The sequence below is a fragment of the Lethenteron reissneri genome, unplaced genomic scaffold, assembly GCF_015708825.2.
Source record: "Lethenteron reissneri isolate LAM-NWPU_2019-01 unplaced genomic scaffold, ASM1570882v1 scaffold_121, whole genome shotgun sequence".
Lineage (NCBI taxonomy): Eukaryota > Metazoa > Chordata > Hyperoartia > Petromyzontiformes > Petromyzontidae > Lethenteron > Lethenteron reissneri.
Genome location: NW_026890904.1, coordinates 93,867 through 106,519, shown reverse-complemented (window position 1 = coordinate 106,519; position 12,653 = coordinate 93,867). Strand labels below are relative to the sequence as shown.

Below are 12,653 nucleotides of genomic sequence, written 5' to 3'. Positions count from 1 at the left end.
TTGTGACGTCACATCCTACGGTGTCCGTTGCGTAATGGCGTCACCTTCTGCTCCCCCCGCCCCTTGTGCGTAGTGACGTCACTCCACAACACGCGCGAGGCATCATGACGTCACATTTCCCCCGTAGGTAACGATACGTCGTGACGTCACATCCGGCGCGTCGTTGCGTCACGTTCACCCCCCACCCTTGATATTCGTGCGTGGTGACGTCACGGCGCAAGTTGTCTGTGCGTGGTGACGTCACCGCGCACGAGACGTACGCGTCACTTCCTCCTCTTCCTCCTCCCGCGGCGAAGTTGAGCGACGTGGACCCCATCCGATCCGGGCCCGCGGTGAGCGAGCCGATCTCCCGGCGCGGCAGGGTGGCAGTTGGTGGCAGTTGGTGGCAGTTGGTGGCAGTTGGTGGCAGTTGGTGGCAAGGGGGGGAGACAAAGGCGGCCGTGCGGGGGGGAGTGGGTGCCGCTGCTCGCCACCCTAGAGTCTTGTAGGGGGGCTCACGGCCACCGACGAAGCCGCCAGTGGCGACGATTGCCTGAGACCGCCTCTGGGGCCTCGACCCGAGTTCTCCTGGCGGTGCAGTGGCGATGTGTGTGGGAGCAGCGAGCATCGCCACTGGGGGAGACAAAGGCGGCCGGGCGGGCGTGGTGGTGTCGCACTGTACGCGGCGTCGCACTGCACGCGGCGTCGCACTGTACGCGGCGTCGCACTGTACCACACAGTACTGTACTAAGTACACTTGATCACTCCTTAGTATTTAACACTGTACAGCACCGTACTGTGCTACGTGGCGAGCAACTTCCGGTCCAACACCGCGTTCCTTACTGTACAGCACTTGCATACAGTGCACAGTGAGTACTGTATCGCGTACAGTGCACCGTGAGTACTGTATCGCGTACAGTGCACAGTGGGTACTGTAATGCGTACAGTGCGCAGCTGATACTGTGTAGTGTACAGTGGGTGTTGTGCTGTGTACAATGGATGTGCTGTGTACAGTGGATGTATTGTGTACAGTGGATGTGCTGTGTACAGTGTACAGTGGATGTGCTGTGTACAGTGGATGTATTGTGTACAGTGGATGTGCTGTGTACAGTGGATGTGCTGTGTACAGTGTATAGTGGATGTGCTGTGTACAGTGTACAGTGGATGTGCTGTGTACAGTGTACAGTGGATGTGCTGTGTACAGTGTACAGTGGATGTGCTGTGTACAGTAAGTCGTGTGTTGTACACTGGGTGGTCCTCTGCTGCTCTTGCCGAGTGGCTCCCGGTTCTGCAATCTCATCATCTGCGTTCGTCCTGGAAGGAAAATCCGACGATGGAAGTAACGCAGCAGGAGTCGTGTCAAGCTGCGCAAACACCGCGATAGACAATCTGTGGTTCTGTCGGTAAAGTCACGTAGGGTATGAAATAAAATTAATCACGACGTTTCGGGCGCAACCCAAGCGTCCGTCATCAGGTGTGAAAGTATTTTATTTTATAACTTCAAACACCACGACGACAGATGATGGCTTTAGCAAGGAATCACGTTTCTGCATTAACCACACGCAGTACTTGTGAACATGCAAAACACACACGGCTCTTTAACGCGTGGCAGGCTTGCACGACCAATATCATCCATGATAGAGGTTGTTTTGTGGGGTTAGATCGCGTGTAAATAGATAAATGTGTCGTTAAAACCCGCCGCCACCCGTCACAGCCGTCTAGTGACGGATTGGCACGTTCTGTTTACGCGACAACCCTTACTAGTTGTCTGTGTTGGGTGGTGGCGGGTTTTAACGACACATTTATATCTTGATTTGAAGCTTTCGTGACTGCAGGGATCCATACTCGGGTTCTTTGCACGCAGCGTTGGTGTACGGTGTTTTTTTCTGCAATATTTTGCTGTCTTTTCTTGGATTTTCTGTTTGCACTCAGTCACATATTCACTTTAAGATGTTTTTTTGTTTTTGTTTGTTGCGGTTGCACCCGATTCAAGAGCCGAATGGCTCACAGGGCTATACCTAATAAATGAACTTGAACTTTCGGTAAAGTGACGTAGGTAGAAAATAAAATCCAGATATATAAACACAGACGTAACTTCAACCGAGAAGATGGATACGCATTGAGAAATCATTGTAAGGATGTTATTAACCAGGTAAACCCCGAACTGCTTTGTATTGGTTGCCGTCTATCATATCTGCCGGGTACGACTACACCACACGTGACTTTACCGATGAGCCAAAGAGTATGGACACATTTATATATTTATAAGCGATCTCACCCAAAAAAAACTCTTATGGGGAACATGGTTCCGATAATAGTGTGGTGTGGCATTGTCTTTGAAACTGATTGGCCTTCACCAATAGCTACAGGAGAGCCTTGTTCTGTATGGCCTCGTTTCACTACCGCTGAGAGAACACCACCACAGGACGAACAGTACAAGGACAATGCTACACGTATCGGTGCATTTATAGGTCGCGGTGAGCAGCAACTCTGTCATGGGAAGCCTTGTTGGCAGTATCAAAGTGTGAAAAACAAGAATGGGTTTCACCCTTTCTGGCAGTAAAACAGAAAGTGTGTTCAAGAATGTTCAAACACCAAATTGAAACCTTTTCCAAGGAATCGAGTCACTGCATTAACCACACGCAGCACTTTTTTATGTGAACATGCAAATAAAACATGCTCTAGTTAATATTTGATGGCATTGTTGTTGAAACGGATTGGGCTGCACCAGAAACACGGCCTGGTCTCACTAACCAGTGTCAGAACAGAGAAGGACAATGCATTATATATTGTCAGAGCCATGTTTTGTCTGCATGTTCACCACAAGTACTGTCTGTGGTAAATGCAGACGTGATTCCTGACCAAAAGGTTTCTATTTCGTGTTGGGACATCTTAACACCTCCTGTTTTTATTGCCAGAAGTGGCACAGACACCAATAGACTCATCGCACACAGACCCGTAGACTCACCACAGAGTGAAGATAATTGTGCGTGTGTCTCGCTCCCTCCCTCTGCCTCTCTCCTCCCGTCATTCCCTCTGCTCAGCAGCAGCATCAGCAGCATCAGCAGTATCAGCATCAGTTGCGGCGATGATCACGGACGTGCAGCTCGCGATCTTTGCGAACGTTCTGGGAGTGTCGCTCTTCCTCCTCGTGGTTCTGTACCACTACGTGGCCGTGAACAACCCCAAGCGCAGCGCCTGAGGAGGTGAGCAGGGGGGGTGAGGAGGTGGGTGAGGAGGTAAGGAGGTGGGTGAGGAGGTGGGGTGAGGAGGGGGGGCGAGGAGGTGGGTGAGGAGGTGGGTGAGGAGGTGGGTGAGGAGGTGGGTGAGGAGGTGGGTGAGGAGGTGGGTGAGGAGGTGGGTGAGAATGGGGGGTGAGCAGGGGGGGTGAGGAGGTGGGGGAGTGAGGTGGGGGATGATGAGTGGGGGTGAGGAGGTGAGGATGGTGAGGAGGTGGGTGAGGATGGGGGATGAAGAGGGGGGTGAAGAGTGGGGGTGAGGAGGTGGGGGAGTGAGGTGGGGGATGATGAGTGGAGGTGAGGAGGATTTTGAGAATGGGGGGTGAAGAGGGATGTGAGGAGATGAAGAGGGTGCTGAGGAGGGGGGGTTCAGGAGATGGGAGAGTGAGCTAGGGGGGTGAGGAAGTGGGGGAGTGAGGTGCGGGGTGAGGAGTGGGTAAGGGGCTGAGGAGGGGGCACGTGGGGTGAGGATGCCATGTGGGCGAGTGGCTGGGTGCTCTCCTAGCCTGGCACAGTAGGGGGTACAGCTGGTGGTGCATCTTTCAGTCATCTCAGGCAATTCATGGCACCTGCTGGGTCTGTCCCGTGACCTCCTGCACCTAGCCTGGCACAGTAGGGGGTACAGCTGGTGGTGCATCTTTCAGTCATCTCAGGCAATTCATGGCACCTGCTGGGTCTGTCCCGTGACCTCCTGCACCTAGCCTGGCACAGTAGGGGGTACAGCTGGTGGTGCATCTTCCAGTCATCTCAGTAAACCCATGGTACCTGCTGGGTCTGTCCCATGACCTGCACCTAGCCTGGCACAGTAGGGGGTACAGCTGGTGGTGCATCTTCCAGTCATTTCAGTAAACCCATGGCACCTGCTGGGTCTGTCCCATGACCTGCACCTAGCCTGGCACAGTAGGGGGCACAGCAATGGTGCATCTTCCAGTCAGCTCAGTCAGTAAACCCATGGCACCTGCTGGGTCTGTCCCATGACCTGCACCTAGCCTGGCACAGTAGGGGGCACAGCAATGGTGCATCTTCCAGTCAGCTCAGTCAGTAAACCCACGGCACCTGCTGGGTCTGTCCCGTCTGCCTTGGAGTGTCTCCTGTCCCACCTATACTTGGTCTCTCCCCAATGTTCTGCGCAGGCACTGCTTCTGATGACGCAATTCGAATTTAAGAACTTTATTTATTTATTAAAGGGGGCGCCGCTGTGGATTGGAGATGTTTCATCGCCTGGTATGCAGGAGGTCGTGGGTTCGATCCCGTGACCCTGACGACTGCTGCTTTATATTTGGAGTTTGCATGTATCTCTCTCCCTCTCTCCATGAAGAGATGTTTACTACCTCGCCTGGTACACAGGAGGTCGTGGGTTCGATCCTGTGACCCTGACGCCTGCTGCTGTATATTTGCAGTTTGCGTCTCTCTGTGCCACTGCGTGTGTGTTTGTTAGTGTGTCGTGTCACTGTGTGTGTCTCTGTGTCACTGTGTGTCGCTGTGTGTGTCTCACTGTGTGTGTGTGTCACTGTCCGTCTGTGTATGTGTACCTGTGTTTGTGTACCTGTGTGTGTCTGCGTTAGTGTAGCGGTTAGCGTTATGCTGCGCTACGAACCTGGCGACCCGGGTTCGATTCCCGCTCACGGCCAACACCAGTGTCGATGATCTAAATCGGTCCAGGGCCTCCCCTAGGTCGACTCGGCCTCAAATGAGTACCTGGTGTGATGTGTAAACATCGCCACTAGGGAGACAAAGGCGGCCAGGCGTGGTGTTGGCCACCCACCCCCTCGTGTGCCGTGCTGGCCTTTATAGGTGCTTCCTAACAGCACTTGCCCCTACAGTCTATTAAGGCTATACGGGGGATCTTTGTCTGCTGCTAAAACGTAGCAAGTTGGCACAGATGGGGTGCACCTTCAAGTCACCTCAGACAGTCAACCCATGGCGCCTGCTGGGTCTGTCCCCGGCCGGGCGTTGGACACTTCACGTGGCCTTTGAAGTGCACCTGGCCTGGCACAGGCGCCGTGCTGATGTCACCTCCACTTACGTGGTGAATGGCGGCTGCTGCTGCTGTCGTTGCTGCTCTCCTGTGTGGCAGGCCGTGTGTGGGTGAGCGGCCGCGAGGGTGAGCCACTCGGAGGGATGACGAGGAGCAGGAGGAGGAGGAGTTGGACTCGGCTGCTCGTGACGCCCACTCACCGTGACCTCAATAAACACGAGTGATATGACACAGCGTGTGCGCGTGTGTGTGTGCTCACGGCCACCAACACCAGTGACAGCGATTATCTGAACCGGTTCTGAGCCTCCCTGAGGTCGATTCAGCTTCAAATGGGTAACCTGATGCAGCAGTGTGTTGTAGTGAACATTGCCACTGGGGAGACAAAGGCGGCCGGGCGTGGTTAGTAAGTATTGTGGTTAATGCAGACATGATTCCTTGTAAAAGGTTTCAGTTTGGTGTTTTAACAACTTAACACCTGTTTTGTTGCCAGATAAAAGGGGAAAACTTTTTCTCAGACATGACACGGGCGAGAGAGGAGATGGACTGATGCGGTATGGGAGGATGTGGAGCTGAGTGGATTTGCCAAATACCGGTACCAGCGGTGTCAAGATCGGCCTCTGTGGAGGAGGCTCGTGAAGGACGCTACTGGGCAGTTGGAGGCAGTCGCCCTCCAGCAACAACGGAGGGCGGAGGAGCGACGCTCACAACAACGAGCGGAGCGCCGGGCGTTTAAAACAGCGAGTTGGCACAACGGGAAGCCAGTCATCTCAGTCAACCTATGGTACCACCTGAGCCGTCAACACTTCATGTGGCCTCAAAGTGCACTTAGCCTGGCACAGACGCCATGATGACATCACTGGGAACTTTGTGGCGGTCACAACGGGCTGCACAGAAGTCGAGCAGCCTCCCATTGTTATTGAGCTGATGTTGCCCATGCTTTGCAATCACTCCAGCCCAGGTGCCAGCATCATGACCCACTCGGACATTAAAGTCACTCAATATGATGACTATCCCGAGGGGCCACTTTAGCCAGCACCTCTGACAAGAGGTTAGAGAAGGCGCCTGACACATCGGTCTTGCTTGCATCCCTCCACTGATGTTCATCTTCGGTGGGGGGTGTAAGCCACTACCATTCATCGCCGCTCGTTGATGAGGAGGTGAGCCCACAGTAACCTGGGGCTTACAGCTTCCCATGCCTCCTGCTCCGAGTAGAGGACTGTCCACCTCTTATGGTGACAGGAACCAGAACCATTCCAGCGGACCACCTGAATTCAGTTTTCAATTTTATTTATTTGGTTTAGCCGTGAGCCATTCGGCTCTTGAATCGGGTGCAACGGCAAGAAACAAAACCATGAACAAGAAAACATTTTATGTGACTGTGCAAACAGAAAAATCCATGAAAAAACAGCAAAAATCTTCCAGAAAAAGCATCATACACCAACGCTGTGTGTAAAAATCCCAGTGGGATACAAGTCAAACAACAACAACCACAAGACAACTTAGATTAAGGCCATCAGTCTAACTCTGTACTACAACAAACAAACATGGCCAAACTAAAAAACGTTTTCGAAATCACCAAAATAAAGCCATAAAAGCAATGTAACAGTAATCATAGGAACTGTGACCGAAATTTCACAATAAACGACAAACAACATGTACCACCAAACCCTGCAGCCATAGCTGGTTGCATGAGTCACTCCACAACAGCAGGAGCATCAGGAGTATCAAAAAATTTCAACGCTCTGTGAATACCACGGAGTGAGCGTTCGAGCATTCCACGTGGCCATTCGCAGTGCATTTTTGCTGTTTCACGCACACAGAGAGGCACGGACTCACAGAATCACACAGAGTCCCAGACTCGCAAAGAGAGCCACAGACTCGCAAAGAGAGCCACAGACTCGCAAAGAGAGATTCACACAGAGACAGACTCGCACGGAGACACACAGACTCACACAGAGAGATTCACACACAGAGCCACAGACTCGCACAGAGACACACAGACTCACAGAGATTCACACACAGAGCCACAGACTCGTACAGAGATTTGCTCACAGAGAGACGGACTCGCACAGAGACAGACTCACACAGAGAGATTCACACAGAGAGACAGACTCACACAGAGAGATTCACACACACAGACAGACTCACAGAGAGCCACAGACTCGCACAGAGATTCACACAGAGCCACAGACTCACACAGAGAGACAGACTCGCACAGAGACACAGACTCGCACAGAGAGATTCACACACAGAGAGCCACAGACTCGCACAGAGACACAGACTCACACAGAGAGATTCACACAGAGAGACACGGAGACTCGCAAAGTGGAGAGCTGCAATAGCCCATGGCCCTCAGGGGGTCTCAGAGGAGTCGTGATTGGGGTGGTGGATGGAGTAGGTGGGGGGGGAATGGAGAAGAGATGGACTGCCCTTGCTATCCAACCAATCACTGGAGTGTGCGAGTCGCCTACAGATATTTCGTAGATCTGGACACAGTCCCCATCATCAGCGAGCTCCTCCGGCAGGTGAGGCTGCGTTGGTTGGGTCACGTCGCAGCCCGCATGCCCAGTCACATCATGCCCAAGCAGAATCAGACTCGGAGCACAGAGACCCACACACAGACACATGCACAGACTCACAGAGAGACACACACATACAGACTCGTACACATACCCATACAGAGACCCACACAGAGAGACACGTACAGAGAGACACGCACAGAGAGACACGCACAGAGACTCACCCACACAAAGACCTACCCACACAAAGACCCACAGACTCGCACACAGATCGCCAGAGATACACAGAGACACACACATAGACGTGCACATACAGAGACACACAGAGAGACAAATATCCGAGGGGGTGGGTGACCAGCACCACTCTCCATCGCCTTTGTCTCCCCAGTGGCGATGTTTACACCCCGTACCGGGTACTCATTTGAGGCCGAGTCGACCTAGGGGAGGCCCAGGACCGGTTCAGATAATCGTTACTGGTGTTGGCCATGAGCGGGAATCGAACTCCGGTCGCCGGGTTCATAGCGCAGCGTAGCGCTAACCCCTACACTACCGCTCCCCACACACTCATATACACAGACACACACACAGATACACAGACTCACACAGAGAGTTACTGACTCACACAACAGAAAGACACCGACTCACACACAGAGAGACACACAGACTCACAACGGAGAGACGCAGACTCACACAACGGACAGACGCAGACTATCACACACAGACTCTCACACACACAGACTCGCACACACGGAGACACACAGACAGAGACACACACAGACTCACACAGACTCACACACAGACTCTCACACAGACTCTCACACACACAGAGACACACAAACTCACACAACGGAGAGACACAGACTCACACACAGAGACACACACAGACACACACTCACACAACGGAGAGACACAGACTCTCACACACACACAGACTCCCACACAGACTCTTACACACAGACTCTCACACACACAGACTCTCTCACACACACAGAGACACAGACTCACACAACGGAGAGACAGACTCTCACACACAGACACACACACACAGACTCACACACACAACGGAGAGACACAGACTCACACACAGACTCTCACACAGACACTCACACATACACAGACCCTCACACACAGAGACTCTCACACAGAGAGACCCAGAGGCGAGCAGCAAGTGGCCACGCGTTGGACGTTGGCCCCGAGGGCACACGCGGCTTGGCGGGGTCACAGCGGCCGCTGCCCCGAGCCCCCGGGGTGCCACGTCGCTGATTGGCCGCAGCCACCCACCCACCAACATCCACCCACCACATCCACCCATCTCATCCACCACATCCACCCACCCATCTCACCCACCCACCACATCCACCCACCACATCCACCCATCACATCCACCATATCCACCCACCCATCTCACCCACCCATCACATCCACCCACCACATCCACCCATCACATCCACCACATCCACTCACCCATCTCACCCACCCACCACATCCACCCACCCATCTCACCCCCCACCACATCCACCACATCCACTCACCCATCTCACCCACCACATCCACCCACCACATCCACCCACCACATCCACCCATCACATCCACCCACTACATCCACCCACCACATCCATCCACCCACCACATCCACTCACCCATCTCATCCACCCACCACATCCACCCACCCATCACATCCACCCACATCCACCCACCACATCCATCCACCCACCACATCCACCCACCCACCACATCCACCCACCCACCAACATCCACCCACCACACCCACCCACCCATCTCATCCACCCACCCACATCCACCCACCCATCTCATCCACCCACCACATCCACTCACCACATCCACTCACCACATCCACCCACCACATCCACCCACCCACCAACATCCACCCATCTCATCCATCCACCACATCCACCCACCGACCAAATCCACCCGCCCACCACATTCACCCGCTCACATGTCCTCCGGGTAGGCCTCGGCAAGGTAAAGTAATTTACCCTTTTACCGGGTAAAAGGGTAAAGGTGTCGACATGCCAAGGGGTAAGGTAATGTGTAGGGTAAAGGTATCGCAAAGTTTTACCCGGCAAACACCTTGTTTACCTACTACCTTGTTTACCGCTCGCTAAAAGTTTCGTGGCGCAGTCCGTGGCCTCCATTTAAACATTGGAATCATCGAGAGTATTCTATAGATGAATAAAGCGCTCTACCTAGCAATCACCGTCATAAGCCTTGTTCATGTGTAGTAGTACCCCAGTAATTACCCTGTAATCGGGTTATTTGTATGGGGTGAGGGTAAACGGTAGGGTAAAGGTCGGCTCGTTGTTTTTACCTTTTGCCGAGGCCTACCTTGTCGAAGCCTACCTCCGGGCCCCCTTCACTACTCCGTGTCAGCACGTCCCCCCCTCTCTCTCTGGGACGGCACCCTGCTCTGTAGGGCTTCCCCGCCACGTTTCCGTCGGCCCCATCGAGAGGTACGTGCACACTTATTCACCAGTTGTGGTTGTAGTCGGCTTATACGCCGTAGAGACGTTATTTACGTCTCTGTAGTAACATCGGGGATGTCACTGTATGGTGCCGGCCCGGAACGGTCGTGCCGTTCGATGTTCTTACATCGTGAACAGCACCGTGTGGGTGGCTGTGTGTAGCACCAGCCCTAGCGGGGCTTGGCAAGCACTGGGATAGCGCGGGCACCACGCACGGCGTGTGGTGGGGGCTCCCCCGAGGGGGAGGGGTGAGTGTCAGCCCGGGGGCGGGGTTGACCCGGGCCGTGGCACTCTGGTTGACCCCGTAGACACGTGATTTGGAATGTCTACACAGGGGGCCCCAGGCAGAGGTCGCAAACGGGTTTTGATTCCTTACCTGTACCCGGCCGCACCAGGGTCGCAAATGGGTACCCGTACCCGGCCGGGTACGGGTAGCCGGGTATCGGGTAGGGTACGGGTATCGGGTACCCGGTTGCGACCTCTGGCCCCAGGTGGGGGGGACTAGTGGGCGATCACGTGTCCGGGGAGAGCTCCTGAGAAGGTTCGAGAGGGCACGAGAATGCTCGGGAAGGTGGGCGGGACCGAGGGCGGAGCGGCCCCGACCGTGGAGGGATATAAGGCGGGTCCCTGAGAGGGACCGGGGTCTCTCTTCGTGCTACAAGCGGGAAGCTCTGCATCTCAAGTTGGAAGATCTTCGTCCTACCAGGGACCACGTGGTCGGAGACCCGAGTGTGGGTCCGACCCTTCGTAGCTGTAACTCCTCCGTATAGTGCAGGTAGCTGGGTGGTCACCACCCTAGGTTGTATCTGGCACAGGGACAGTTACCCCTTTGTGTTACGGTGTTACAATAAATGTGTTGCCTCTAAAAGGAACAACGTCTGTGACTCAGTTGGACTCACTACATCTCTACAGATGCACCAGCTGTGGTCCCCACTGTGCCAGACTAGGTGCAGGAGGAGGTCGCGGGACAGACCTAGGTTGCCATGGATGATTGGCAGATGCAGGAACTGTGCCCCCTACTTTGCCAACTCACTACGTTTTATCTGCCCGGCGCTCCGCTCGTTGTTGTGAGCGTCGCTCCTCGCGCTCCGTTGTTGTTGGAGGGCGACTGCCTCCAACTGCCCAGTAGCGTCCTTCACGAGCCTCATTCCTCCATAGAAGCCGATATTGACACCGCTGGTACCAGTCGTCGGCAAATCCACTCGTCTCCACATCCTCCCGTACCGCATCGGTCCATCTCTTCTTCAGCCCGTGCCACTCACTCACCAACTCACCCATCAGTCCATCTATTCTCTAGCCCATGTAATGCCCGTTTAGCCCCCTCTATCCGGCCACTAGGGGGTAGATAGAAGTCTGTGTGTGTGCGGGGGGAGGGGTGTCTCTGTGTGTGAGTATCTGTGTGTGGGTTTTTGGCTGTGTGGTGAGCAGTAGTGTAGCGATTTAAAGCTTTCGTGACTGCAGGGATTCATTTTCTTGGTTCTTTCGGTAAAGTCACGTAGAAGAAAAATAATAAAATAAAAAAAATAAAACATAATAAAAATAGAACATAAAAATAATATTTTATTTTATTATTTTTCTAATGTTCAATTTTTTATTATTTTATTATTTCCCTTCTACGTGACTTTACCGAAAGAACCAAGAAGTAGTGTAGCGGTCCCGAGGTCACTTCCCGCTCATGGCCAACATAAGTGACGATTATCTGAACTGGTCCTGGGCCTCCCCTAGGTCGACTCAGCCTCAAATGAGCACTTGGTGTGGTGTGTAAACATGGCTACTAGGGAGACAAAGGCGGCCGGGCATGGTGCTGGCCACCCATCCCCTCGTGTCCCGTTCTGGCCTTCTCAGGTGCTACTCGCTAACAGCACTTGCCCCAACCGTATGTGAAGGCAATATGGGGGATGGATCTTTGTCTTTTGTATGTGTAGGTGTCTGTGTGTGGGTGTATGTGTGTGTGATTGAGTGATGTGAGGAGGATGTGGAGCTGAGTGGACTTCCCGATGACTTGTACCAGTGGTGGGTGTCAAGATTGGCCTCAGTGGAGGAGGCTCGTGAAGGACGCTTCTGGGTAGTTAGAGGCAGTCGCCCTCCAACAACAACGGAGGGCGGAGGATCGACGCTCACAACAACGAGCGGAGCGCCGGGTGGCTAAAGCACAGCAAGTTGGCACAGTAGGGGGCACAGGTGGTGCATCAGCCACTCATCTCAGTCGACCCGTGGCACCACAAATGACAGCAGTTCAACCAAAGAGGCTGATATCATCATCCATCATCATCCATCATCACGTGGACATCCACAGCAGCAGACAAATAAACTATCAACGCGCAGAGACGCGCATTCTCAATGATGACGGGAAACACGACTCGGAGACGCAGTGCGATTCAAGAATTAATTTTCATTTATTGTGAGCTGTATGTGCGTGCGTGTGAGTGTCTGTGTGTGTTTGTGTGACGCTACT

At 53.6% G+C, this 12,653-nt stretch overlaps 1 protein-coding gene across 3 annotated transcripts; it reads left to right on the top strand.

The window, feature by feature from the left end:
• The first annotated feature begins 180 nt into the window (after positions 1 to 180).
• OST4 (oligosaccharyltransferase complex subunit 4, non-catalytic) lies at positions 181 to 5,425 on the top strand. 3 transcript variants are annotated; one of them, XM_061580727.1, is made up of 3 exons: positions 181 to 332; positions 3,027 to 3,185; positions 5,296 to 5,425. In XM_061580727.1, the coding sequence occupies exon 2, from the start codon at positions 3,068 to 3,070 to the stop codon at positions 3,179 to 3,181; it is 114 nt and encodes a 37-aa protein (XP_061436711.1). In that variant the 5' UTR covers positions 181 to 332; positions 3,027 to 3,067; the 3' UTR covers positions 3,182 to 3,185; positions 5,296 to 5,425. The 3 variants fall into 3 exon arrangements, with proteins under 3 accessions (XP_061436711.1, XP_061436710.1, XP_061436709.1); XM_061580726.1 differs by having other exon boundaries at positions 191 to 332; positions 3,024 to 3,185; XM_061580725.1 differs by lacking the exon at positions 181 to 332 and adding an exon at positions 473 to 657 and having other exon boundaries at positions 3,024 to 3,185.
• The last annotated feature ends 7,228 nt before the right edge of the window (positions 5,426 to 12,653 follow it).